The following is a 26656-nucleotide window of genomic DNA, read 5'->3' as shown; positions in this document are numbered from 1 at the left end:
AAAAGTGCATTGTGTTCTGCATCCTGATTGGTTATAGGCCTTTGTCAATCAATCTCCTCCGTGTATCCTGTACAGTACAGAATGCGTTCAGCCTGCCAAAACAAACATACGTTTTCGACAGGACTTTGAATGTTTAAATAAGAGATAAAAGTGTGAAAATGCCTGCCTGAGAAAAGAGTTTAATGAGGGGTTTTACAGCCTTTAAACATCTATATTAATTGTAAAAAATAAAGCTGACTACTTTGTGGATTTTGCCTATTGCGGGTTATTTTTTGAGCATAACTCCCGCGAATAATAAGGGCTAGTACTTGTGAATTGTATTATTTTATTCCAAGACGTTAGAAACAGACATTTTCTTTTGGCCTTATAACTTGATGTTGCCGCCATGTTGCCGTGTCTTCACTGTACTTGTTGTTACTAGGTTTTGAAAAAAAATAGAATGCTCAAAACATCAAATCAGATAAGAGAAACCGGAAAGCAATATGGTGTTTACAACATCACAGAGAAGGTAGTCTTTAAAGACTTAAAAGCACAAACTGAAAATGCATGCAACTGACAAATAATCGCAGACAAATTAAATGTTAGTGACAAGGCAGCACTGTCCCAATCGGGCCAGTAATGATCCTGTCTACTGTCCCAAGCGTCTCTCACACTGGCCCTGGGCCACCGGACAGTCTTTATTGTTGAGCCCTGGATACTTATACTGATAAAATATTTAAAAAAAAACATAATAATTCATAACTCTCTGCTGGCATTTTTTTTAGTAGCGTGTTCCACCATACATGTAGCTTGTGGTTTTCTACATTTGCAATTTAGGTATTACACAAAATTTGAAAAAAGAGTGTAATTACTGCTAGCATTTCATCTTTATAGTGCTTTTTTACAATGTAGATTGTTCCAAAGCAGCACCTTCAGTTAAATATGTGAAAGGAAGATCTGTGGTTAATAACTTTAATGGCATCATTCTGTTCAATGATGCAACCCGTCTGCCATACTGCTTTGTGTTGTCTGTTCATGAAAAGGCGTAGGAGGCGTTTATCGGTTTAATGATTGCTCACTCCTTTCTTGTGATATGAGTAAGCCTGTTTACTCATGACTGTCTGATTCTGTTATCTCTATTGTACTGCTATCCATGATATCTACCAAAAAAAATCACATTAAAAGATCATTTGTGTCTCATGTCTGTTGTCATCAGACGAGCCGTCAAGCTCCAGTAATGACCATGACACCACACACATTCCTGCGTCTGCCGTGATTTCCAGCACACCTGTCATCACCACCATCCCACCCAGTCCAACGTCCCCTACTCCAGTAATACGCCGACAGCTGTCCCATGACCAGGGTAAGAAACATCTGAGCAAATGCAAGATCTTAGTAACATCAAATGCACTTGATTTTTCTTCTTTAAATATTTCCCAAACGATAATTAGCAGAGTGTGAAATTTTTCAAAGTATTTCCTGTAATTTTTTTTTTATTCTGGAGAAAGTCGTATTTGTTTTATTTCGGCTAGAATATATATTTTAAAGTATTTAAAACTGTTTTTAACTCTGAATTCATCCATATCTCCGACCTAGATTCCTTACGACTCACTATTCTGGAATCAGATTCGAAAACGGAACGCTCCAGATCCTTCGATGAGGGCTTGGATAACTACAGAGAAGAGCGGAGAGGGTAGGTTTACAGTGTAGAGTTCAGTGACCTCACGGTTAAAAAGTCAACCCTCTTACATTCCAGCCGCTTGCACTTTATGACCTTTGTGTTTGTTTTGTCTGTATAGACGGTCGATTAAACACACCCATGGATTCAAGGGCCTTCGAAAGGTGAGTGAGACTGCTGTAATAAAGATAATGCATGACAAAGACTCCCAATAACTGCTATTTAATTAGTTTGCACTGTAGATTGCACAGTTTTAAATGTGGTGCATGCACAGGATAGGGGTGGAAACAGCAAAGTTGTGATCTTATAACAGTGGTCCCCAACCCCCTGGTTCATAGATCAATTGGTACCGGGCTGCAAAATAAATCCTTAGTTGTTTCAGTTTTATTTATTATATGAGTCTGAACAATCTTGAAAAATGACCATATTCTCTCGGTTACATCTCGGTAACTTAAGTGCCACAATTAAACCACAAGCAGCAAAATAAATAAGAAACAGACGTCGTAGGAAATTATCTTTGGGAAGAGAAATAGGCCCTGTGAAGGACCCACGAACTGCCAAGGAATAGATCCGAAACCCATTTGTTAACAAATCAGGTGAATCTAGCATGTCTGTGCAAGAAAAGGATTAATTGCTGGAGATCGTTCACATATCATGGCTTTTACGCACAAAAGTGCGTTATTTCCAATCGACACACCTGGCTTCCAGGCGCAACCAGTTGAAAACATATAAACTTTTCAGAATACAGCGAGCACACCACGAGTCACGTGACAAGAACTGATCAATCAGCTCTATATTTTGTATGGAATATACACTTTTCGGTAGAATCTCAGACATACACAGAACATCCAAAAACTGCAGTGCTTTTAAATTTTCTCCATAAATAAATCTTGTATCAGAAGTGCAGCAATGTTTTGTCAGCTTGTCATCCTCTGAGAAAACAGCTGATGGTCGCCTAGCAATCTGTAAAACCTTTCCACCGCCCCCTGCCCCTGGCTGTGGTAAATTGTCAAGCGTTGACCAGTCTGAGGTGATATAAAGGTTGGGGACTACTGATATAGGTAAATCTATAAATGCAGCAAACTTTAAGTACAGGTAAATATATTTAAAGTAAAAATTTACTTATTTGAACTGCTTTAAATCATTATATGAGCCATAGTAAAATTAATCAATCATTAATAAATAGACATACATTCACATTTATTTCTGGCTTACGTTCACTTTTTAGAAGGGTTTCTATGCAGAGCTTTATAAATGAGACCCTTGTTTAGTAGGCACCTGCTGAAATATTGTTAATAATTATAGAAATAAGTTAATCATGACCTTTGATTCATAAATTAATTCTGTATTAATGGGGTTTTCTCTTAGAGAAGTGCCAGATTAAAGCATCACCATCATGTTTTTTTATTATTGTTCGGTTAATTAGAGGGTGTCCGTGGGGTCTTATAAAGTCTTAAGGCAAGGCAAGTTTATTTATATAGAACTTTTCATACACAGTGGCAATTCAAAGTGGTTTACATAAACAAGAATAAAAGTATGTCTTACATTATAAAAACAATATTTTAGGCATTAAAAAGGCTTTAATTCACTGAGATATTTAGCTGTAGACCTTAAATCATTGAATAAAGACACTCCCCTCTCCTTACTCATGCACTTAATTGTCTAAGCACAAAGAGTTTATTTGTTTAACTAGCACTTCTTGTATGTATCCGCTTGTTAAGTGTTACGTCACTTGAAGCGGCTTCCGGGTCCAAGCGATCTATTCAACTGAAATGGGAGACTCATGAAATGGTAATAATAAACGTTTACAAAGCGATTTAATACTTTCGAAAATCACGATCGCAGTATATATGTCCTTGCCTAATATCCGATGACCAGAAAGGGATTAATTTTTTATAAATTGTTACATTTTTGGTATTTGTTATGCTGCAGCAAACCCAGAGATTGTTGTGTCCACTATGATTTTAAGATTTCTCCACTCAAATGAATGGCGGCTTGGACCCGGAAACAGTATTACATACATCACAAACACGTCACCACTTAACAAGCGGATTACTACTACTTCTTGTTGAATTGCTGAATGCCTCCTCAGTTATAAGTTTCTTTGGACAAAAGCATCATAATGTGATATAAATGTAAAACCAAGTAACAGTAATGATAGAAATGAATAGGATAACAATAGGATGGACATACCGATGGACAGACATAGATATATATATATATATATATCTATATATATATATATATATATATATATATATATATATATATATATATATATATATATATATATCGAGGTATATACTGTATCTGACATCTCATTCAGTTTGTCTCTTGCTCTCAGTCATCCTCCAGTCACCAATCTGAAGTGTCCTATAGGGTTTTCAATAGTCATAGTCATAGAACATGAATAATGCAGCAGGCTGATCCATGTGTGATCCGTATCAGGCTGTTGACCGCTGCTCTGAGGACTCGGGCTCTAGGAGAGACTCTACTTCAGATGTCTTCACCGATGCCACCAAGGAGGGTTCACTTTATTTCCGGCAGCTCAACTCAGAAAAGAGCAAGGTAAAAAATGCTAAACAGGGAAACTTTGTAAGCCAGTGCTGAATGACCATGCAGCTCTGTGATGCTGTTGGATTCCCTGGCAAACACACTGTAGTTTGGAAGCTTGTTGCAACAAGTATGTAAACCCATAAAAACAACAGCTATTATTAGTTAAAGTAGCTAAAGTAGTGCCAGAGGCATGTCCTATGACATATGGTAAGTGGTGGACAAAGTATACAAATTTGGCACTTGGCACCCTAATAAAATCTTACTTCTGTAGAAGAATAAAGTCCTCATTTACAATATTACTTGAGTCAGTTTAGGATGTTTGTTTTACATAAAATACTTAATGAAGAGATCATTTGATACAGTGAGCCAAAACTGTGTTCCACCGCTACTCTTTGGCCTTTTCCTACCATATGGGCCACGAGGCCTCCGAGTCTGGCCCTTTCCCAGCCTTTCGATAAATGTCAATTGTGTTTTTAAGAACATTTTTGTTGAATAAAAAGTCTATGTATACAGCTATTTTTAGCTTATTTTAACGCATTATTTTAAATATATAAAATAATTATATATTATTTCAAATATTGAAATAATTAGTTGAATATGGCCAGAGAAAAACTAGGGAAAACCTTAGTGTTGAGTCCTAAAAAGTCATGTGAAAAAAGGAGGCATGTGGACTTAAAATACATTTTAAAAATTGTAATATTAGCATGTAGAAGTCAAATTTATGCATAAAAAATGTATTTTTACTTGTTTGATCACCAGCCACTGTGAATAGTAGTTTTCCAATGTTACTACCCAATCACAATTTTCACTAGCCACAGTTTAATTGTTGTGAAAATATATTTTATATGCATAAATTTGACATTGGCATACTAAAATTACAAATTTTTACATTTTCTTTTATGTCCACATGCCTCTGTATGTATGTATGTATGTGTATATATATATATATATATATATATATATATATATATATATATATATATATATATATATATATATATATATATATATATATATACAATGGAAGTCAAAGTTATTAGCCCCCGTTTATTTTTTTCCCCAATTTCTGTTTAACAGAGAGAATAATTTTTTAAACGCATTTCTAAAAATAATAGTTTTAATAACTCATTTCTAATAACTGATTTATTTTATCTTTGCTATGACAGTAAATAATATTTGACAAGATATTTTTCAAGATACTTCTACACAGCTTAAAGTCACATTTAAAGGCTTAACTAGGTGAATTAGGTTAACTAGGCAGGTTAGGGTAATTAGGCAAGTTATTGTATAATGGCGGTTTGTTCTGTAGACTATCAAAAAAAATATAGCTTAAAGGGGCTAATAATGCTGACCTTAAAATAGTTTTTGAAAAACATAAAAACTGTTTTTGTTCTAGTCAAAATAAAAAAAAATAAAACTTTCTCCAGAAGAAAAAAAAATTAGCAGACATTTAAAGGCTTAAATAGGTTAATTAGGTTAACTAGGTGTGTTAGGGTAATTAGGCAAGATGGTTTGTTCTGTAGACAATCTGGGAAAAAATATTGCTTAAGGGGGCTAATAATATTGACCTTAAAATAGTTTTAAAAAGCTTAAACTACTTTTATTCTAGCCTAAATAAAACAAGTAAGACTTTCTCCAGAAGAAAAAAAATATGTAGGAAATACTGTGAAAAATTCCTTGCTCTGTTAAACATCATTTGGAAATTTATGAGGGCTAATAAGTTGGACTTCAACTCTATATAATTTCAAAGTAGGCTGTTTAGTGTTTATTTACTGCTTCATCTTCAGTCATAGCTTAAAGAATCATACAGTAATTCAGCTGTCTCTTCTACAGCGTGTCGGCAGTAGCATGCGCTCATGGAAGCAGATCTACGCTGTGCTTCGTGGCCACTGTCTCTATCTGTACAAAGACAAGAGAGACGGACAAACCAATGCCAACTCTCAAATCGAAGAAGAGCCCCTGCCAATCAGCATCAAAGCCTGTCTGATAGACATCTCCTACAGTGACACGAAGAGGAAGAACGTCCTGCGGCTGACAACGTCAGACTGTGAATATCTGTTCCAGGCAGAAGATCGAGAGGAGATGCTGTCCTGGATCAGAGTCATTCAAGAAAACAGCAACTTGGATGAAGAGGTGAATGATCCGATGTTATTTCATCTAATACAGTTCCAGCTGTTCATGTGAAATCAGAATTCATGTTTGTTTAGGAGTTCTAAGTACTTGTGTGACAAAATCTAATTTAATCAACAAAAGTCACCATATTCTGAGCTTTTAGGAAAAAAATAGGTTTTCTCTTGCTAGATTTTAAATGTCTTATCATTATTGTTGTATTCAATATTGCCTCTAATGTATTTTTGAATGAATTTTGGAGGGTAAACTACTTAACCTAACCCAAGCTCATTCTGGAAACGTAGTCCCGCGGACGTTTCTGGAGACCGCGATTTACGTGGCCGGAGGTACGTATGGCCGTGTTTAGTTTTTTTTGAGCGAACGGTGCAGGGCGATATGACGCAGCTCCGCTCCTCCTCTTCCCGCTCACCGACTGACGGCTCGCCTCCGAGTGGAGGGCTTTCCCGCTGCTATCAGTTTGTTCGCTTAGCTCACAGCGTTACGTCGGCGGAACGGATGCCCGGAAGAGGAGAAGCCGGCCATGGGGACGACCGGGATCGAGTTCGGGGAAGAGTGGTTCCAGAAATCAGGTAAGATGAAAAACACAATCCAAAAAATAAGGACGAGAACGTGGCGAGATCTGAAAATGCGGTCGAAATCAAAGACAAGGGCTTTTGCTTTTTTTTTTTTCTGGACGGCTTTTGCAAACCGTCGCTTGGGTTTAGGGAAGGAGGAGGAAGAGGAGGGCGGTCGGGTTGGCTGATTGGCTGGCCGCCCGGTCGATCGTTCGGTCGTTCAGCCAGTCAATTGGACAGACGGTCGCTCCACAGCGAGACGGTCGATTTTCACGCGAGAACAGCGTGGGCGCAAACGGCGAGAGGCGTCCGAGACGTGAAAAAGCGTGCACAGCGACCTCTCGCGGATCTGCGAAAACAAAAACTGCTTGAATACGTACCTCCCGGGACGTATTTCGCGGTCAGCAGAAACGTCCGGGGGGCTACGTTTCCACAATGAGCTTGGGTTGACTTAACCTGTTAGCCAGCACTCAATTTTGTGGATTTACACCTACCTAACTTTAAATAGTAACAGTTCCTGACTCTAAATTATGTATATTTGGAAAGAAGGCACTTTGTGCTTTACTGTGGTAAAAGGAGAAGTTACATGTTAAAAAAATAAAAAGGTTATACATTATAAAGTCATGAGGAAAAAAATTGTACTGTGTTCAATATTTGTTTTTCATTTAGAAACACAGGAAAACATTAATGTAATGTCCTAGAAAAAATATCCCTTGTAAGCCAAGTATTTAATGAGTTTATATTTTAAATTTGATGAAGATAGCATGCAAATGAGCGTTCTGTAAAAAGTTTTGTTATGTCGATGTCCTTCTCTCCCTCACCGTCAGAGTTACTTTCTCAAAAATTATCTTTCCAAAGCTAAAACATTTACAGTTGCTGAATGATTTGGTCTACATTCACAGTTTATGCATTCTAAAGAAGATACTCCGGGCTTTATTATCCATCATCCAGTGTTTATAATGCTGTATATGAAAAAATGTTATGGATGCTTAAGTAACGTAAAAAAATTGCACCGCACTAAACATTTTATTATTTTATAAAAAATATTTGAAATCAGTCCTGGATCAACACAAAAAAGTAATAGGTCAAAAGCCACATATCTCCTGAGTATATGTTTTGAATTTGATGCCAATATCATGCAGAATTAAATTTCCGGAATTATTTTTCTTAGACAATGTCTTGTGATTTTCTCCCTCTCCTTGTTTGTGGAGAAGCAGTCTGGTGACCATACGATGTTTCTGTCATCTTCTGCCCTTACTTGTTCCGAACCAGTTCAGTGTTGATCTCTAAAGATGATTTATTGAAGAATGTTGGAAGTCTTTGTTGGTAACCATTGACTTTCATAGTATTTGTTTTTCTACCATGAATGTCAATGGTTACAGGTTTTCAACATTCTTCAAAATAGCTTTTTTTTTTTGTTGTTGTTCAACAGAAGAAAAGAACTCAAACTAAATCATCTCTTTTAGAATTACCACAATTTATACAATTAGGCCAAAACTCATTCAATCAACAATAATGCATTTAAGTGAAACATTTCTTTATTACAAAGATATACAAATAAATGGCTCACATAAGAAAGAACTAAATTGGATTTTTTTGATGAAGCATTAGAAAAAAATATTTAGCATTTAACCCTGTCAAAGTCTTAAATTTCCTTCATAATCTTCCTAAATTTGACTTAATCAAGCCTGAATTAGGTCAAATGCAGTCACCAGACTGTACCTGTTAACAGCCATGTTGAGCTAACATGTCAGTATAATATACATTTTTAAAGCATTAGCTTCAAAATGTTCACTTTACAGACTGTGCAAAAAAATATGGAGGCAATTTTCATCCAAGCAAAAGTACTAAATAAATGATCAAGTGTTGTTCCCATAGTAGCTATTAAAGTCCTGCAAAAATTATATTCAAGCTACCATTTTAATATTATGCAAAGCACAACAACAGCCTGTTTTTTATGGAGCTAATCAGTCTCAAAAATAATACATTTACTAAATATAATTCATACATCCACAACGCAATACACATTTACAAAATCTAATTCGTAAGTTCAAAACACAATTCGTAAATATACAAAACCAATTTGTAAATTCAAAACTTGATTGAAAAACGCACAAACCCAATTCGTAAATTCAAAACATGATTAAAACACAAACAAATCCAATTCATAAATTCAAAACATGATTAAAACACAAACAAACCCAATTCATAAATTCAAAACATGATTAAAACACAAACAAATCCAATTCATAAATTCAAAACATGATTAAAAAACAAACAAACCCAATTTATAAATTCAAAACATGATTGAAACACACACAAACCCAATTCATAAATTTAAAACATGATTAAAACACAAACAAACCCAATTTATAAATTTAAAACATGATTGAAAAACACACAAACCCAATTCATAAATTCAAAACATGATTAAAACACAAACAAACCCAATTCATAAATTCAAAACATGATTAAAACACAAACAAACCCAATTCATAAATTCAAAACATGATTGAAACACAAACAAATCCAATTCATAAATTCAAAACATGATTAAAACACAAACAAATCCAATTCATAAATTCAAAACATGATTAAAACAAAAACAAATCCAATTCATAAATTCAAAACATGATTAAAAAACAAACAAACCCAATTCATAAATTCAAAACATGATTGAAACACAAACAAATCCAATTCATAAATTCAAAACATGATTAAAAAACAAACAAACCCAATTCATAAATTCAAAACATGATTAAAACACAAACAAATCCAATTCATAAATTCAAAACATGATTAAAACACAAACAAATCCAATTCATAAATTCAAAACATGATTAAAACAAAAACAAATCCAATTCATAAATTCAAAACATGATTAAAACACAAACAAATCCAATTCATAAATTCAAAACATGATTGAAACACAAACAAATCAAATTCATAAATTCAAAACATGATTAAAACACAAACAAACCCAGTTTTTAAATTGAAAACATGATTCATATTATGCACAAATACAATTCATTTGGCAAAAAATATTAATGATATTTACTAGTGATTTCAATAATTATGTGTTGTATTTATGAATTTTGAATTTATGAATTGGATTTGTATTTTGTAAATGTGAATTGTGCTGTGCATGTATGAAATTTAGTTCATAAATGTATTCTTTTTGATGCTGATCTGGCTCCATAGTTTTCTGTTAATTTATACAGAAATTCGTTTTATTTTCTTTATTTTTTTTGACAGTGAAAGTCAAGGAAATTGATAATTGGCTTAGAATAGATACCCTGAAACTTGCTTTACAGTATGTTAAAGCACCAAGGCATTATTGACAACAGTATTACTTTTGGTAAAGCTGCTATGAAATGTCTTTTAAGAAAAGTCATATACAAATACTTTTGATGACAATTCTACAGGTTTAAAAGTGGGCCAGTCTGGGTTGTTTTTAACAAACAACGATTTAAAAATGGTTTCATTTAATGACGTGAGCGTTATAGATACCACACCTCACCTTTAAATGATTGCATAAGTCTATTAAGCTCTAGTGTCCGATATTGATACGGTGGCTTGTTTCGTGTTTCCTTGTGAACCACGGAAAAGACCCTATTTAAAGTTCCTTCCTAGAATAGCCTAACATAACCTAGGGCTTAACCGAGTAAAAATAGACTCTTAAGGAAAAGCTCTGCATCTTCACTACAGGGTGTCGTCTTCTGTTTTCTTATAGCACAGAGCTATCCACGAGCCCTCGAGTGTGTTTGGGGATTCCACTCTTAAGTTTCATCCATTGTCTTTTTGTTTGCTTTGTTTTTAAGAATGCAACTGTTACAAGCACAGACCTTATCAACCGGAAAATAAAGGAGTACAACACTCTGATGAGGTAAGCAAGGAATGGAGAAGAGTTTCTGTTTAATTTTGAAGTCTGCAGATCTTGACTTGACCGATCTTGACTTTATTTTTGTTTTGTTTTTCTCAGTCCACCCAGCAGTAAGACAGAACCTTCCCCCAAGGCGTCCCGCCAGTCACTGAGCATCAGGCAGACGTTACTGGGAGGTAAAGGGGAGAATAAAGCCACAAGCCCTCACTCACCGAACAAGGAACATGACAGGAAAGCCATGCACAAAGGTAACAGCATTAAGAGCTTTTACTCTGGATTTTATGTAGAACTTATTTATTTCGAACGTAACACTTGATTTATATTTGTTTTAAATAGTGTTTATGTGTATATCTTACATATGTGTTTGTTTTGTCTTTATTTTAAGTATGTTTTACAAGTCTTGTGTTGTTTTGTGAACTCATCCCACACGGAAAGAGCTTATTCTCTCTTATTATTATTATTTAAAAAAAAAAAAAAAAAAACTACTAACACTTCCCTTCTTAGACTTTACAAACCTGAAACTTGCCTTTAGTACTTATTCATTGTTGCTCTTAGTTGTGTAAATTGCTTCCTTGTCCTCATTTGTAAGTCGCTTTGGATAAAAGCGTCTGCTAAATGACTAAATGTAAATGTAAATGTATTTAGGCATATATGTTTTAATATAGGTTTTTAATATATGTGACATTTATAAAATTGGGGGTTTTCCTATGTACATATAATATAGGAAAACCGCCAATTTTATATATGTCACATATATTAAAAACCTATATCAAAACCTATATTAAAACATGTATGTTTATATAGGTTCTTTTCATGTGGGCTCTCAATTATTTGCCATAGTTAAATTCTCTAACATGCCAATTACATGTAATACCAAGTTCAAGTGTTCGTACATACATACGTTTTTGCTTTTTATTTGTTGTTGTTCTTAGTTATTGCCTTGATAATAGAAAATATGAGCTAGACATCATGTATGACAATTGCCAAAGTGAGATATGAGCTATATAGGAGACATATGTAGTATGTACATAAAGGGCTTATATGTGAATATAAAGAAGCAATACAGGAGACCTACAGTATATGGCCTGTATATGCACATATATGCACTTCAATTTTGCGTATATGCGGCATATATACGCATATATGCAGCATATATATTTTTATATATGTGCCTATATACTGCATATAGGTTTCTTATATGCGCATATATCTTCATATAGTTTCTTTCCATGTGGGATTTCATTGTACAGCACTTTGGTCTGCTCTTTAGTGGCTGTTAAGTGCTTTATAAATGAAGTTTGAATGAATGAATGAAAAGGGGTTAGGTTAGAGTGTGAAATATTTTGGTTGAATTGTTTGAGACATGTGAAAGACGATGTTGGAGAGAGGCTGTTTGTCCTGGTTTGTGCTGCATTTCTTTCACTGTCTTCTGGATTAAATCTTATTTTTTATTTCAGCTAGAATGAAAACAGTTTTTTTTTTTTTTAAACATCCTAAGGTCAAACTTAAGCAAAATTTTTTTTTTGATTGTTGACAGAACAAACCACTGTTATGCAATGATTTGCCTAATTACTCCAACTTGCCTAATTAACTTATTTTAGCCTGTAGATTTATGCTATTACTTCTGGAAATGACTTAAGTGGTGATAGTTTTCATTTTCAGTATGATAATGATCTGCTAATTGCAGTGAAATCATATTTGGAGAAAGAAAACAGCTAATAAAACACAATAAGTGTTGAAATGGCCTACACAGGGTCCAGACCTAAATATTATAGAGGCTGTATGAGATCACCTGGACAGAAAAAGAAAGATAAGACAGTCTAAACCTAATGAAGTACTCTGGAAGCTAAAAGAGGCCTGATATTACACTTGATTTTGTAAAACACAAATACACAGTTGAGGTCAAAATTATTACTCCAGGGCAAGGATTTTTTACAGTATTTTTGATAACATTTTATTTTTCTTCTAGAGAAAGTCTTATTTTTTATTTCAGCTAGAATAAAAGCAGTTTTTTTTCTTTAAAACATTGTAAGGTTAAACTTAAGCTACATATATATTTTTTAAATGTCAACATAACAAACCACTGGTTTATATTGATTTGCCTGATTACCCAAACTTGCCTAATTAACCTATTTAAGCCTTTAAATTTCAGCCATTCCTTCTGAAAAGGACTTCATTGGTAAAAGTTTTTATTTTCAACATGATAAGGATCCGCTAATTGCAGTGTAATCCTATTTGGAGAAAGAAAACAGCTGATGAAACACAGACAGTCATGAAATGGCCTCCACAGGGTCCAGATCTAAATATTATAAAGCCTGTATGAGATCACCTGGACAGAAAAAGAAAGATAAGACACTCTAAACCTAATGAAGAACTCTGGAAAGTGCTAAAAGAAGCACATTGTTTCAGAACATGTCAGGACAATTAGAAAAAAACAACTGAAACCAGATTAAACAGACTTTTTCTTGAACACGAAAAGGTTGTGCAGTTGTTGTTTTTTTTGTACATATTTCCTATATTTTCTGCATGTTTTTACAGGGTCTCCGCGGAGTCTTAAAAAGTCTTACATTTTAAACACTAAAATTTAGACCGGAATAAGTCTTTAATTCGATATATAATAATAAATATGGTGTTGTATATCTTAAATACTTTTAAACAGGTCTTAATTTTTTCTTGGCCCATGTAAAGCTACCCAATGGCTTCAACCAACAATCCATCTAAAATAAAATAAAAAACGTTTAACAAAAGTAAAATTGATGAACTCTATTTATCAATACAGTTTAATAATCTTCCTTACATCCTTACAATAACATTTGTTTCAAAGTTCTGCATGTATTAATGCTTAAATATATTTCAAGAGTTCACACTTAGCTGATGATTGATAATAAAGCTAGTTTGGCGTGCTGTCCCGGGAGAGAGCCCTGAGCTTATAAGATCCTCGAGCCCCGGGCTCCCTCCCGTTGCAAGGCAAGAGGGGAGTTTGAGCTCAGGTAGATCTCGATGACTCCCCCTCTTGCTTGTTGTAGCTAAGTGTCAGATATGGATGCTGAAAGGTGTACTCAGAGTTTAGCTAAAGTATTTAGATTAATTGTTTAGAGTGCTTGTTTTTGAACTGTGGGAGGAAACCGGAGGACCCGGGGAAAACCCACGCGACCACGGGGAGAACGAGCAAACTCCGCACAGTAATGCCGTCTGGTTTGGAAAGGAATTAAACCAGGGGCATTCTTGCTGTGAGGCAACAGCGCTAATCACTGCCCACCGTGTCGCCCGTTTGAAAGGAGGGAAAGTAGGGTTGGGTAGGGGGCTTTCTTCAAGACGAAGATATTGAGATGAGAAAAGTCTGGTTATTTATAGTGAGTTAAGGATCGTCTGATAGGATAATCAGTCGTTAGCTAAAGTTGGAACAGCTGTGAACAATCATAAGCACGTGATCCTCTCGAAATTTGTTTTTAAATAAACTTCACTTTGTGAATAAATTAGGTTTATTATTGTTTTGACAATTTATTGTAATATAAAATATAAATGTATATAACTATGTTTTGACACTTTATTTAACATATCTGGCTAAGAAATAACAGAATGTAAATTTTAATGGGGTGAGTAAAAAAATAATACACTGGCCATTACACAAAAAAAATCCTAAGTGTTTTGCCCTCTTAAAGTCTAATATTTCATTCTTAATGGTCTTAAAAAGGTCTTTAAAAGTCTTGAATTTGACTTGGTGAAACCTGTAGAAACCCTGTTTTATTAAAGAGACTGATTGATTATATATTGTGCAAAAGTCTTAGGCCAATAAAGTTGGCATGGTTCTCAGCACTTTTGCACAGTACTGTATATTAAAGGTCATTGATTCAGTGCAAATGTTTGGTTCTTATAATGGTTGTTTTGTGAATAGATGAAACCAGCCCGCCCAAGGATAAGGGCACATGGAGGAAGGGCATCCCTGGACTGATGAGAAAGCCATTTGAGAAGAAACCGTCTCCTGGAGTCACTTTTGGAGTAAGACTAGACGACTGTCCTCCAGCTCAGAACAACAGAGTAAGACAATGTCCTTATTTTACTGTTTCACATGACATTCATGATGTCAATGACATACTTAAGACGTCTTTTTTGAACGAGCTTACTCTTAATAAAACAAATACTTGCAACTGAAATAATGTATTTTAAAACAATTTACTGTTTAGTAAAGGAAACACAATATTGTTGGAAACTTGACTGTATAAATTGCAATTAAATGCAATTCGCTAAACCTTAAATATGACAAGCAGTTTTACAGTTATTATTCATATTAATATTTTTTAAAGATTTTGTATTATTATTCAACACATATTAATGTGAAAATGCTGATATTTATTTGTAGTAATCAAGAGACTTTGTTCTTTCTATAATGTGTATATTATGTATTTACTGTAGATGTTTTGTAATTATATTGTACGACTTTACGATTTTACTTTCATAATATTTAAAAAAATTTCTCGGTATATTTCAACTTTAATCTCGAAATATTGCGACTTTATTCTCAAAATATTACGTCTTTAATCTTGCTCAACTTTGACTTTATTCTCGTAATATTTCAACTTTATTCTCAAAATATTATGACTTTTATCTCTTACAACTTCAACTTTATTCTCGTAATAATTCAACTTTATTCTCAAAATATTACGACTTTAATCTTGCTCAACTTTGACTTTATTCTCGTAATATTTCAACTTTATTCTCAAAATGTCATGACTTTAATCTCGTACAACTTCAACTTTATTCTCATAATGTTTCAAATTTATTCGCAATATATTATGACTAATCTCGTACAACTTCGACTTTATTCTCGAAATATTTCAACTTTATTTCGAACAATTACGAATTTAATCTTGTATAACTCTGACTTTACTCTCATAATATTACACATTTTTTCTTGAAATATTTCAACTTTATTCTCAAAATATTACAACTTTAATCTCATATAACGATTTTCGTAACATTTCGACTTTATTCTTGTAACATTTCAATGTTTATATCGTATAACCCTGACTTTATTCTTGTAACATTTAAATAATTAACTCGTACATCTCCGACTTTATTCTTGTAATATTTTGACTTTATTCTCTAAATATTATGACTTTTTTTATATAACTCTGACTTTATTATCGTAATATTTCAGCTTCTTCTCAAAATATTATGACTTTAATCTAGTATAACTTTGACTTTTTTCTCATATTTCGATCTTGTACTCGTAATAATTCCACTTTTTTCTTAAAATATCACGACTTTAATCTCATATAACTACTAGTTTTTTATTGTAGCATTTCGATGTTTATCTCGTACAAGTCTGACTTTACTCTCGTAGTATTTTGACTTTATTCCCAAAATATTATGACTTTAATTTCGTAAAACTCTGACTTTATTGTCAAAATATTAAAAATTTATTCTCTGAATATTTTGACTTTATTCTTGAAATATTTTTACTTTAATCTCGTATAACTACGACTTCATTATCGTAACATTTCGACTTTATTCTCGTAACATTTCAATGTTTATCTCGTATAACCCTGACATTATTCTTTTAATATTTTGACTTAATTCTCATAATATTATGACTTTATTCTTGTATAACTTTGACTTTATTATCATAATATTTTCACCTAATTCCCATAATTATTCAACTTTATTCTCTAAAGATTATGACTTCAATCTCATCATTTTTTAAGGGATTAACCTCTTTAGAATAGTGATATTTTTAGCTGCAAGTGTTTAAAGATGTTTGACCAGTAATCATTTATTTAAGTTTGTATTTAGAAACCATAAAAACGTTTTGCATACTGCTGATTTTAGAGTCACATTTGTCTATGCAAGCAGCATATATTCACATGGCGTACAGTCTTGGAAGTTTATATTGGCAGGTATGTGACCAAGCTTTGTTTGTTTTTAGTTTGTTCCTCTGATAGTTGAAGTGTGCTGTAACCTGGTGGAAGAACGAGGACTGGAATACACAGGCATCTACAGAGTGCCAGGAAACAACGCTGCCATCTCCATCATGCAAGAAGAGCTCAATAACAAGGGAATGGCTGACATAGATATTCAGGATGATGTAAGTGTATATATCTGTCATTGAGTATAATATGTCATATTTTCTCTGCTTCTTCCTTGAGCTCTTTTTTTTTTGCTCTACAGAAATGGAAGGACCTGAATGTGATCAGCAGTCTACTCAAATCCTTCTTCAGGAAACTTCCTGAACCGCTCTTCACTAACGGTAAAAGTTCTTGTTGGAATTCCCTTGCTTGAGGCGCTTTATTACTCATATTTGATTTATATGTATCTTGCTCTTTCTCAAAATGAACTGTGTAGTTCGCCATCTAGTGGCTGTGTATCATATACTGTAGACATGCAGTTTCAACACTTTTTTTGTCTTATTTCTAGTCCAAAAATCTTTAAATTCTTAAATCAGGAAGCATTTTCTGGACAAGTAAAAAATATTCCCTTGTTTTCAGAAATAATATGTCAAAATTAAATGAGTGTTTCCCTTAGAACAAGCAAAAAACAAGATTATTTAGCTTTTTAAAGAAAAACTCTGAAATTATTTCTGAAAACAAGATAATATTCTTTGCTTGTCTGGAATTATATGTTCTATTGTTCAATGGAAGAAAGAGACACAAAAAAGATGTATTTTTGAGGGAGAGTAAATACTAATTAAATGTTAATTTTGCGCTGAAATATCCCTTTAAAACCGATTCACTTTTAAAACTTGACTTAATACCTCAATCATTTTTATTCATACTCTAACCTCTGTAGAAAGATATGCAGACTTCATCGATGGCAACAGAATAGAGGATCCCGTAGAGAGACTCAAAGTGCTGAAGAGATTGGTAAGCAGTTGTTTACCTCATTTAAGTTTGTTTATAGTAGTAATAATTTTACTATACTGTATGTGATCGCAGTCCCAAATAAACCTCTTAAATTTCAGCTTCACGAGTTGCCTGATCATCATTATGAAACGCTGAAGTTCCTCTCGGCACATCTCAAAACTGTGGCTGAAAATTCAGAAAAGAACAAGGTAATGTCTTTTTTCATGTTTTTTTTTAACATAAGTGAAGTTTATTTATAAACTAATTTCGAGAGGATCACATGATTATGATTGAACACAGCTGATTCTGCATTAGCCATGTATGATCCACCAATCAGGCCAGTCCTATCCCACTATAAAGAGCCAGGGTTTCTCACTAAAGCCATCATCGATTTGAAGAAACCTCCCTTCCATCACTACTTTTCTACCTTTCCCTTTATAGGGCGGCACGGTGGCCCAGTGGTTAGTACTGTTGCCTCAAAGCAAGAACGTCACTGGTTCTAGTCCTTTAACGGGCCGGCTGTTGTTTCTGTGTGTAGTTTGCATGTTCTTCCCAAGCTCGCGTGGGTTTTCCCTGGGTTCTTCGGTTTCCTCCCACATTCCAAAAACATGCACTACAAGTGAAATGATCCATCTAAATTTAGCACTACAGTCAATCTCTTATCCTGCAGCATATCTCTAAATAGCAATCATTTTAGCAATCAGCTCTTATCAAGGGGGGAGTTGTCGAGATCTACCTAAGCTCAATGCTCCCCTCTCGCCCTGCAAACAGGAGGGAGCCCAGGGCTCAAGGACCTTTTGGGCTCAGGGCTTTCTCCCGGGACAGCATGCCAAACTTGCTTATAATCAATCATCAGCTAAGTGTGAACTCTTGAAACAATTGTATTAATAACACAATAGAATTCAATGCTGAATACACTAAGCTGTGCCTGCCTTTGCCTTGATTTGCTTGCCGATGCCTTGTGCATTGCCCTCTACTCGTTGGCATTTTTACATTTATATTTTTAAAAATCTGACTCATTTACAAAACAAACAAAAGGTAACATTAAATTTGACTCCTGATTGTGAGGTGCTGTTCGATTCATGATTGGATCTGGACACCCCTGATTTCCTGTATCCACTTTTCTATCGTGTTTGTTTGATATCTCTAAAAAGGAGAAATGTCTCATGTCCATTTATCGTTGTGTCAGATGGAGCCACGGAATCTGGCTATTGTGTTCGGGCCGACGCTGGTGAGAACATCTGAAGACAACATGACTCACATGGTCACACACATGCCAGACCAATACAAGATTGTCGAAACGCTCATTCAGCATGTGAGTAACTTGTTGTTCTGATGAAGAAAGCCTCTCTTTTAAATGTGTCACGCTTTTAAATTTGGCGAAATAACTTTGATGTTTTTTTACAGTATGACTGGTTCTTCACTGAGGAGGGTGACAACGAGCCTACGGTGTGTATTAGTACAACTGCTTGCTTTATTGCAATGTTTTTTTTTCATTTATTAGTTTTTGAAATTCTTTTAGATGTGTTTTCTGTGAAGTGAACAAATAAAAGTAAATAATCAGTGGGATAGAGCAAGAAGGTCGCTGGGTCGCGGGTTCGAACCTCGGCTCAGTTGGCGTTTCTGTGTGGAGTTTGCATGTTCTCCCTGCCTTCGCGTGGGTTTCCTTCGGGTGCTCCGGTTTCCCCCACAGTCCAAAGACATGCGGTGCAGGTGAATTGGGTAGGCTAAACTGTCCGTAGTGTATGAGTGTGTGTGTGTGAATGTGTGTGTGGATGTTTCCCAGAGATGGGTTGCAGCTGGAAGAGCATCTACTGTGTAAAAACTTGCTGGATAAGTTGGTGGTTCATTCCGCTGTGGTGACCCTGGATTAATAAAGGGATTAAGCCGACAAGAAAATTAATGAATGAATGAATGAATCAGTGGGATCGGTGGTTCCTTGAAGAACCTATAAGATTAGACTTTTCACACACACACACACACACACACACACACACACACACACACACACACACACACACACACACAAAATGGTTCTTTTCAAGAACTGTCCACTGAAAGTTTCTTTAAGCAACACATAGTGTCATCACAGCAGAAACTGGGAACCTTTATGTTTTAGAGGGTTTGGTATTAGATTTCACCTTAAAGGGATAGTTCACTTAAAAAATTAATTATTCTACCATTTTAGTATCTTTTTTTTCTTTAGAACACAAAAGAAGATATTTATAAAAATGCTGGTTGACTTCCATAGTATTTCAAGAGTTCACACTTAGATACTGCTCCACTTTAATAGCAGGTTTGGCATGCTGTCCCGGGAGAGAACCCTGAGCTCGGTGATAGATGAGCCCAAGGTTCCCGCCTGGTCAGTGAGCATTAGGAGGGATACGAGATCAGGTATTTCTCGAGAGCCCCCTGTTTTATACTTTGGCTGAAATGGTGGACCTGACTATGGGAGGAAACCGGAGCACCCAGGGAAAACGCGAACACGGGGCGAACATGCAAACTCCACACAGAAAGTGCCGACCGGCTCAATTAGAACTTGAACCTTTGGCCCTCCCTTTGTGAGGCAGCAGCAACAGTCACTGAGCCGCCATGTTGCCCGATCATAGAATAAGGAGAAGGCAGAAGGGAAGGATAGAGTTTTGTTTTTTTTCCCAAAAATGAAAATAGGGATTGAAGTTTTGGCAGGACATTTATAGTAGTTTTAGAATGATCTGATAGGCCAGCTAATGATTAGCGATAATGATCAGCTGTAGTGGAACATATCACATACTCTTCTCAAAATTTATTTGTGGAACTTTACTTTTTTATTATGGGAGTCAGTGTGTTTTCGTTTTGCACAGAAGAAAAGAAACTCATAAAGATTTAAATTGAGACAAAGGAGAGGAAACAAGGTGATTTTCATTTTTTGGGTGAACTTATTCTTTAACCTCCTAAGTGTTAAGAGAGATTGCATTTTTACCCCTTTATGTCTTTAAAGTTGTATAGGCGGAACTGTAAAAAACGTTTTCCCTTTTGTTGGAATCTAATAACTCTATAAATCCATTTCTTAAAGCAAACACACAATTGTACAATGTACACATGTAAATTGTATTATTACCCACTGCATGTGGGTATGGGAAGCTTTAAAGCAGCACTTTGAAAGTTTTTTGACCTTAAAATATTGTCGCTAAAATTACACCAGTGGTAGAATAATGTTTAAATGGATGAGTTCTAGTTAATTGTTGTCTGACGTTACACATAGAACTTTAGGTGAGCGATACACACACACACACACACACACACACACACACATATATATATATATATATATATATATATATACAGTTGAAGTCAGTTGCGATTTAGTCTCGCGAGACCTTGAACATAATATTCCCCTAATATTTGCTAATCGTCATTTTTTTAGACAAAATGATTTTCCAGTTTATGTTTATTTGAATTTGACTTTTTAATATGTTTTTTTTTTTGTATTTGCTCTTTTGAGAAAGTAGCCACCACCCTGAACTTCTATGCAGAAAATCTCCAAAAAATCCCAGATTTCTTGTACAAATGTTGTTTCTTATGTGTGTTTTTGTTCAGACTACAGTCCAGGAGGAAAGTGCTGTGGAGTCTCAGCCTGTGCCTAATATTGACCACCTGCTGACCAACATTGGCCGGACAGGAACCTCTCCTGGGGAAGTGTCAGGTAACATGTGCCCTTGGTTGAACCCTCTGTTAAATACGTGTAATTTTGTGCTGAAAAAATGTCTTTGTCTTAGTCATGTGACCTAAAATAAAATACAATGTGTTTAAGCGATGTGTTTAACATTGATGAAAACTGCTTTGCTTTTCTGAGAACAGAAGCAGGTTCTCCTGTGTTTTAACAAAAGCTACTGTGGTGTGGCTTAATTACAGTGCAAGTTTGTAAGGCAAGATATGCACGATATATACTTTTTGGCCTTCAGCAGCTTGCTTGGCGCGACTTCTAGAACATTTTGGTTTTTATTTTCCATTTTTAAATCTGATTTAATTTCACTTGCCAGTTTTGGACATTTTCAGTTGTTATCCCATTTCTGTTTGGGTCATTTTTTATGTTTGTGTATATCGTACATAAACATAGTGAAGACATATTTCATACAGCACAAAACAAATCAGGAAAAACAAATATTCAGCAAAAGGAAAAAAAAATATGACTTGGAATTTACAAGAATGTAATGAATAGCATCAATAAAACATTCTGTAGCACCACCGTAACATAGATTTGTGGGGAAAAAAAATGTCCCTAAATGCTCTGTTCATTTAAAAATGATCATTTTGACATCGTTTACTCACCTAGATGTTGCTCCAGAGATCTGTATCTTTATTTTTGCACCACAAAAGGACAAATGCTTTGCATTCATATATTTAATGGTATAATATCAACCAGCACAAATCTAAAGGAGTATCAAAGAATGGTGATTATATTCTTTGGACAAGAAAACTGACCGAGTTAGTGGTGCCTACTAGCGGCGGCAGGTGGATCTGTCACGACATTGAGGTACAATTATAAACCTATTGAACATTTAGGTGACTATTAACCTGCGAAATCTTTAAACTGATAAAACAAAACAAAAATTAAATTTAAATTGTGAGAGCAACATCAAATATTTATATAAAGAATATTATTTATTTTTCTAGTATTATTATTTCTATTAATATTTATTATTTAAACACACACACACACACACAAACACTCACACACACACACACACACATTAAACACAGTAATGGAGAAAAGAGTGCTCTTTAATTATCAGCTGTCGGTCAGCGCCCGCTCTTTTTTCCTGGTCATTTTGCCATTGCCATGTGCTGTGTAAAGGCAGACAATCGGATACGAGTCACTTTTAAAAGATGATGTAAGCCGGTCATCAAAAAAAAAAAATCGGAAAAATTCACAAAAAATCAGCGTTGACCATCAAGATCTGCAGTGTAAATGCAGCCTTATGTTGCGTTCACACCAGACGTGGATGAAGTGTCAAGCGAGAGTAATTTACATGTTAAGTCAATGCAAAGACACGAATAGACATCCCACGGCACAATACGCATGAATGAGGCGGCCCGAGTTGAGCGTTTTGTACGAATGACCCACATACCGCGTATTTCACGCAAATCGCTCGAGTTCAAAAATCTAAACTATAGGGGAAATTCACGTCACGTTAGCCAGGCAGGAGCTTGCTCTTGTGGGGGCATGATTATGATGTAGCACCTGTTGTTGGTGTCCCAGGGGAAAATCCTCCTGCTGCCACCGACATCAGTTCATCAAATAGGCTCGGCTCAGTCAGAAGCACCGCTGAAAATCTCCATCATCCAGGTTTCATTTCTGGAGGATTTTATGAGCGCATAGAGCTGAATGCACCTCTGAAAGGATCTAGTGGACTCGGACACGGCTCCAAACAAATCAACGCTGTTTTTTAGTCTTCCTAAAGCACATAAGCACAGCTATTCTCTCAATAAAATAAATGTTCGCCATTTAGCAACAAAGCTAGAGTCATCGAGCAGACAGAAGCCCTGCCCATCATGCAAATTCGTATCTGTTGTGAAGGGAATTTGACGCGTGAATGAAGCAGATTTGATGCACAAGTGAGTAAACTCGAAATGTTCACGCGTCTATTCATGCGCAAATAGCGCAATTTGCGTTCCACATCTGGTGTGAACACAGCTTTGGTGTTAATCCAGGATCGCCATCGTACTTGGCAAAATGTGCGACTTCAATAACAAGAAAAACAATACTTTGGAAGTGAGTGGTTACAGGTTTTCAACATTTTTAAAAAACTTTTTTTGTGTTCAACATTTTAAAAATCCCTCAATTAGGTTTTGACCAAGTGAAGGGTGAGTAAATGGTGACAGAGTTTTCCATTTTGGATGAACCATCTCTTCATTCACTGATTGGAGGAGCAGAAGTCATTTTGTCTTTTTACTTCTTTCTTTCTGTGGTCTGAAAAATAAATAACATGAGTAAACATCATAAGAACAACATTAGCATGAGGAAATAATGACTGGGTTTTCATTTTTGGCTGAATTATCCATTTAATTGTTTTGAAAATTCTAAAAGAACTGACTGATCTCTGGAATGGGCTTCATGTACTTTATGCAAAATACACTTGCTTTTGATTTTGAGCTGAAATGCGACCATTTCCATTCAATTGCCCCATTTAGCTTGTATGTCTCTTTCTCTACGCATTAAAACGAGGCAGGGTCATCTCTGTAGTTGTGCCAACTGCAGCACTAACACGTCCTGTTCTTTCTCCAAGAGAAAGCTAAAGCCGAAAGCGCAAAACCCGCTTGCCAATCTCTGATCCCTCTGTCCCTAGTGCCACTCTGTCGCGTGTCCTAAAGGCTTTCCCAGCATTCACACATACTGATCTTGACACAGGCCAAGTGGGCGGAGTCTTTCACACCTTGATGTCACTGATGGACTCAGTAGTGTCCGCGATGGGCAGCTGGAACTGTAGGAAGAGGGAGGACTGTTGCCCGCAGTGTAGCTGCCTAGTCTGCAGACACCCTCGCATTTTATGACGCGGGGGCGACTGAGAAAAGAGAGCGCAAAAGTGCAAAGGGAAAGCGCAGCGGAAGTGTTGGGTTGTGTGATTTGTGGGTTTACCTGGCGTAGAGCAGTGCCGCTGTCTCAAAGACTCTTCGCCATCTCTCGCCCCCCTCTCTCTCTCTCTCTCTGAACGCTGGCCAAACGGAGAGACGGCATGGTAATGCTACTCGGCTCTGAATATCACTCGGTCATACCATTTGTCACCACCAAGGGGTGTACAGGGGGGCTCGGCTTGACATCGAAGAAATAAGCCTCCAAAATTTGCATGGGAGCAAAGACAGCAGTGAATCAATTCTTTCGCTTTTTTATTTTCCCCTTTGCTGGCATTCTGTCTTCCCATAGTGTCATCTTTTTCTGCGTAGCTAGCCCCTCTCTGACCCCTGTCACATCTTGACCTTGGTTCATGCCTTGTGTGTCTCGTCTTCATTGTGGTCACGACAGCACACATCAGACCAGCTCCAGCACTGTCATTAAACATCCAGACCGCCTAATCTATCATTTCATTGTACTGCACAGGAGCTTTTTCTTGGCTTTTAGGATTTCTGTATGCCATACTATATATTTCTTGATCTCAATTAGAGTGGATGAGATTGTATAGCTGAAATGCTAAATTTCACTTTGCAATTAGTACATTATATATCAGCCTTAAAACAGGTATGAAGTACAAAGTGTACAGTACTTGACTGGGAGTGAAAGTATTGGAGGATATACTTAAAGCAATAGTTCACTTAAAAAGGAAAATTACACCTTAGTTTTCTCACCGCCAAGCCATCATCAGTGTATATTTCATTTTTTGTCCAAACACAGTTGGAGTAGTTTTACATTTTATCCTGGCTCCTCTGTGCTGTATACAAGTGTGTAAATTTGTTGTGAAACTAATATATATGCCGCCAAGGGGTTTACGCATGTCCTATGAAGCAATACGGTGTTATACACTACCTGACAAAAGTCTTTGTCGATTTCAGTTGTATAAGAACAGCAGATAATAACTTGACTTATAGTTAATCATTTGGAAAAGTGGCAGAAGATCCCAATCATCACAAATACTGCAGAAGACCTGTTGGAACCTGCATGGACCCAAGATTCGCACAGAAATCAGTCAAGTTTGGTGAAGGATAAAATCATGGTTTGGGGTTACATTCAGTATGGTGGTATGCGAGAGATCTGCTGAGTAAATGGCAACTTCAACAGCCTGAGGTATCAAGACATTGGTGCTGCCCATTACATTACTAACCACAGGAGAGGACAAATTCTTCAGCAGGATAGCGCTGCTACTCATTCTTCAGCCTCCACATCAAATTAACTGAAAGCAAAGAAGGTCAAGGTGCTCCAGGATTGGCCAGCCCGGTCACCAGACATTAACAGTTTTGAGCATGTCTGGGGTAAGATGAAGAAGGAGGCATTAAAGATGAATCCAAAGAATCTTGCTGAACTCTGGGAGTCCTGCAAGGACGCTTTCTTTGCCATTCCAGATGACTTTATTAATCAGTGATTTGAGTCATTGCAGGGATGTATGGATGCAGTCCTCCAAGCTCATGGGAGACATACACAATATTAATTATTTTTTCCACTGCAGCATGACTTTATATTCTGTACTGTACATTTGGACTTTTGTCTAAGCAAAGTCTCAAGCCACTTCCGATACCAAATGATCAACCACAAGTCAAGTTATTATTTGTTGTTCTTAAAACTTGGATAGGTCACAAGACTTTTGTCAGGTAGTGTTTTTATACAATTTTGTATTATTAACTCCAGTCTATGACTTCCAGTGGTGACTGAATGTAAGGAACCACTTAGCAAACCATTTACCACAGAAGACGAGGGCAAACAAGTCAACTTGTTGCCTTATTACTGTATAACGTTATACGGTATATTACTCCTATAATGCTGCATTGTCAATCCATCTTACATAAAGTGTTGTATATTTTAGTCACACATAACCTGCATTACAAAAAATACATCAATCTTATTCATAAGACATGCGTTTACCACGTGGAGGTGTATGGCTTTGTTTGACGAAGTATTTATGTGCTTTTGAAAGCTTCAAAATAAAAGCCACTATCCAACAGCATGGAATAGCAAGGATAAAATGTCCTGTAAACCTACTACTAAAGTCTTGTAAACCGAGGTTGGCTTGACGGTGAGTAAATCATGAAGTAATTTTTATTTTTAGGGCAACTATTGCTTTAAAGTTATCTAAATCAATGTTTCTCAACCACATTCCTGGAAGATCACCAGGGCTGCATCTGAAATTGCCTGTAGGTACTGCATTTGAAGTTAAATTTACTACTCGACTGTTAGAAAAGTACATTCTATACAGTATGAATGTGAGCAGTATGAATGGAACTTGGACTTACTACATCTGCCATTTTGTCATCATCACGTTACCTACTCGCAACAGTTTAGAATCTCAGAAGTAGTTGGTCATCTAGGTACTTCTCCCACACGGTTTTTCGAATTCTATGAATTTGCACA

General features: G+C 35.8%; 1 protein-coding gene and 1 long non-coding RNA gene across 11 annotated transcripts in view; one reads left to right on the top strand and one right to left on the bottom strand.

The window, feature by feature from the left end:
• arhgap21a (Rho GTPase activating protein 21a) overlaps positions 1-26656 on the top strand; it is a 144017-nt gene that overhangs the window by 112137 nt on the left and 5224 nt on the right. For 7 of the 10 annotated variants that reach the window (XM_087308099.1, XM_087308098.1, XM_087308097.1 and 4 more), the window contains 15 exon segments: positions 1196-1342; positions 1576-1672; positions 1779-1821; positions 4106-4225; positions 6047-6346; positions 10719-10783; positions 10880-11028; positions 14676-14818; positions 16707-16865; positions 16949-17027; positions 17567-17640; positions 17739-17828; positions 18809-18934; positions 19027-19068; positions 21199-21304. In XM_087308099.1, coding sequence (XP_087164225.1) covers positions 1196-1342; positions 1576-1672; positions 1779-1821; positions 4106-4225; positions 6047-6346; positions 10719-10783; positions 10880-11028; positions 14676-14818; positions 16707-16865; positions 16949-17027; positions 17567-17640; positions 17739-17828; positions 18809-18934; positions 19027-19068; positions 21199-21304 — 1740 coding nt within the window. 10 annotated transcript variants of the gene reach the window in all.
• LOC141380815 (uncharacterized) overlaps positions 22355-26656 on the bottom strand; it is a 65088-nt gene continuing 60786 nt past the window's right edge. The window contains exon 4 of the long non-coding RNA XR_015524723.1: positions 22355-23572. This is a non-coding gene — a long non-coding RNA (uncharacterized LOC141380815). The remainder of the gene's footprint in view (positions 23573-26656) is intronic.

Source organism: Danio rerio, chromosome 24 (assembly GCF_052040795.2).
Source record: "Danio rerio strain M-AB ecotype USA chromosome 24, GRCz13ab, whole genome shotgun sequence".
Taxonomy (NCBI): Eukaryota; Metazoa; Chordata; class Actinopteri; order Cypriniformes; family Danionidae; genus Danio; species Danio rerio.
The sequence above is the reverse complement of the archived record's forward strand: the minus strand, read 5'-3'. Positions and strand labels throughout refer to the sequence as shown.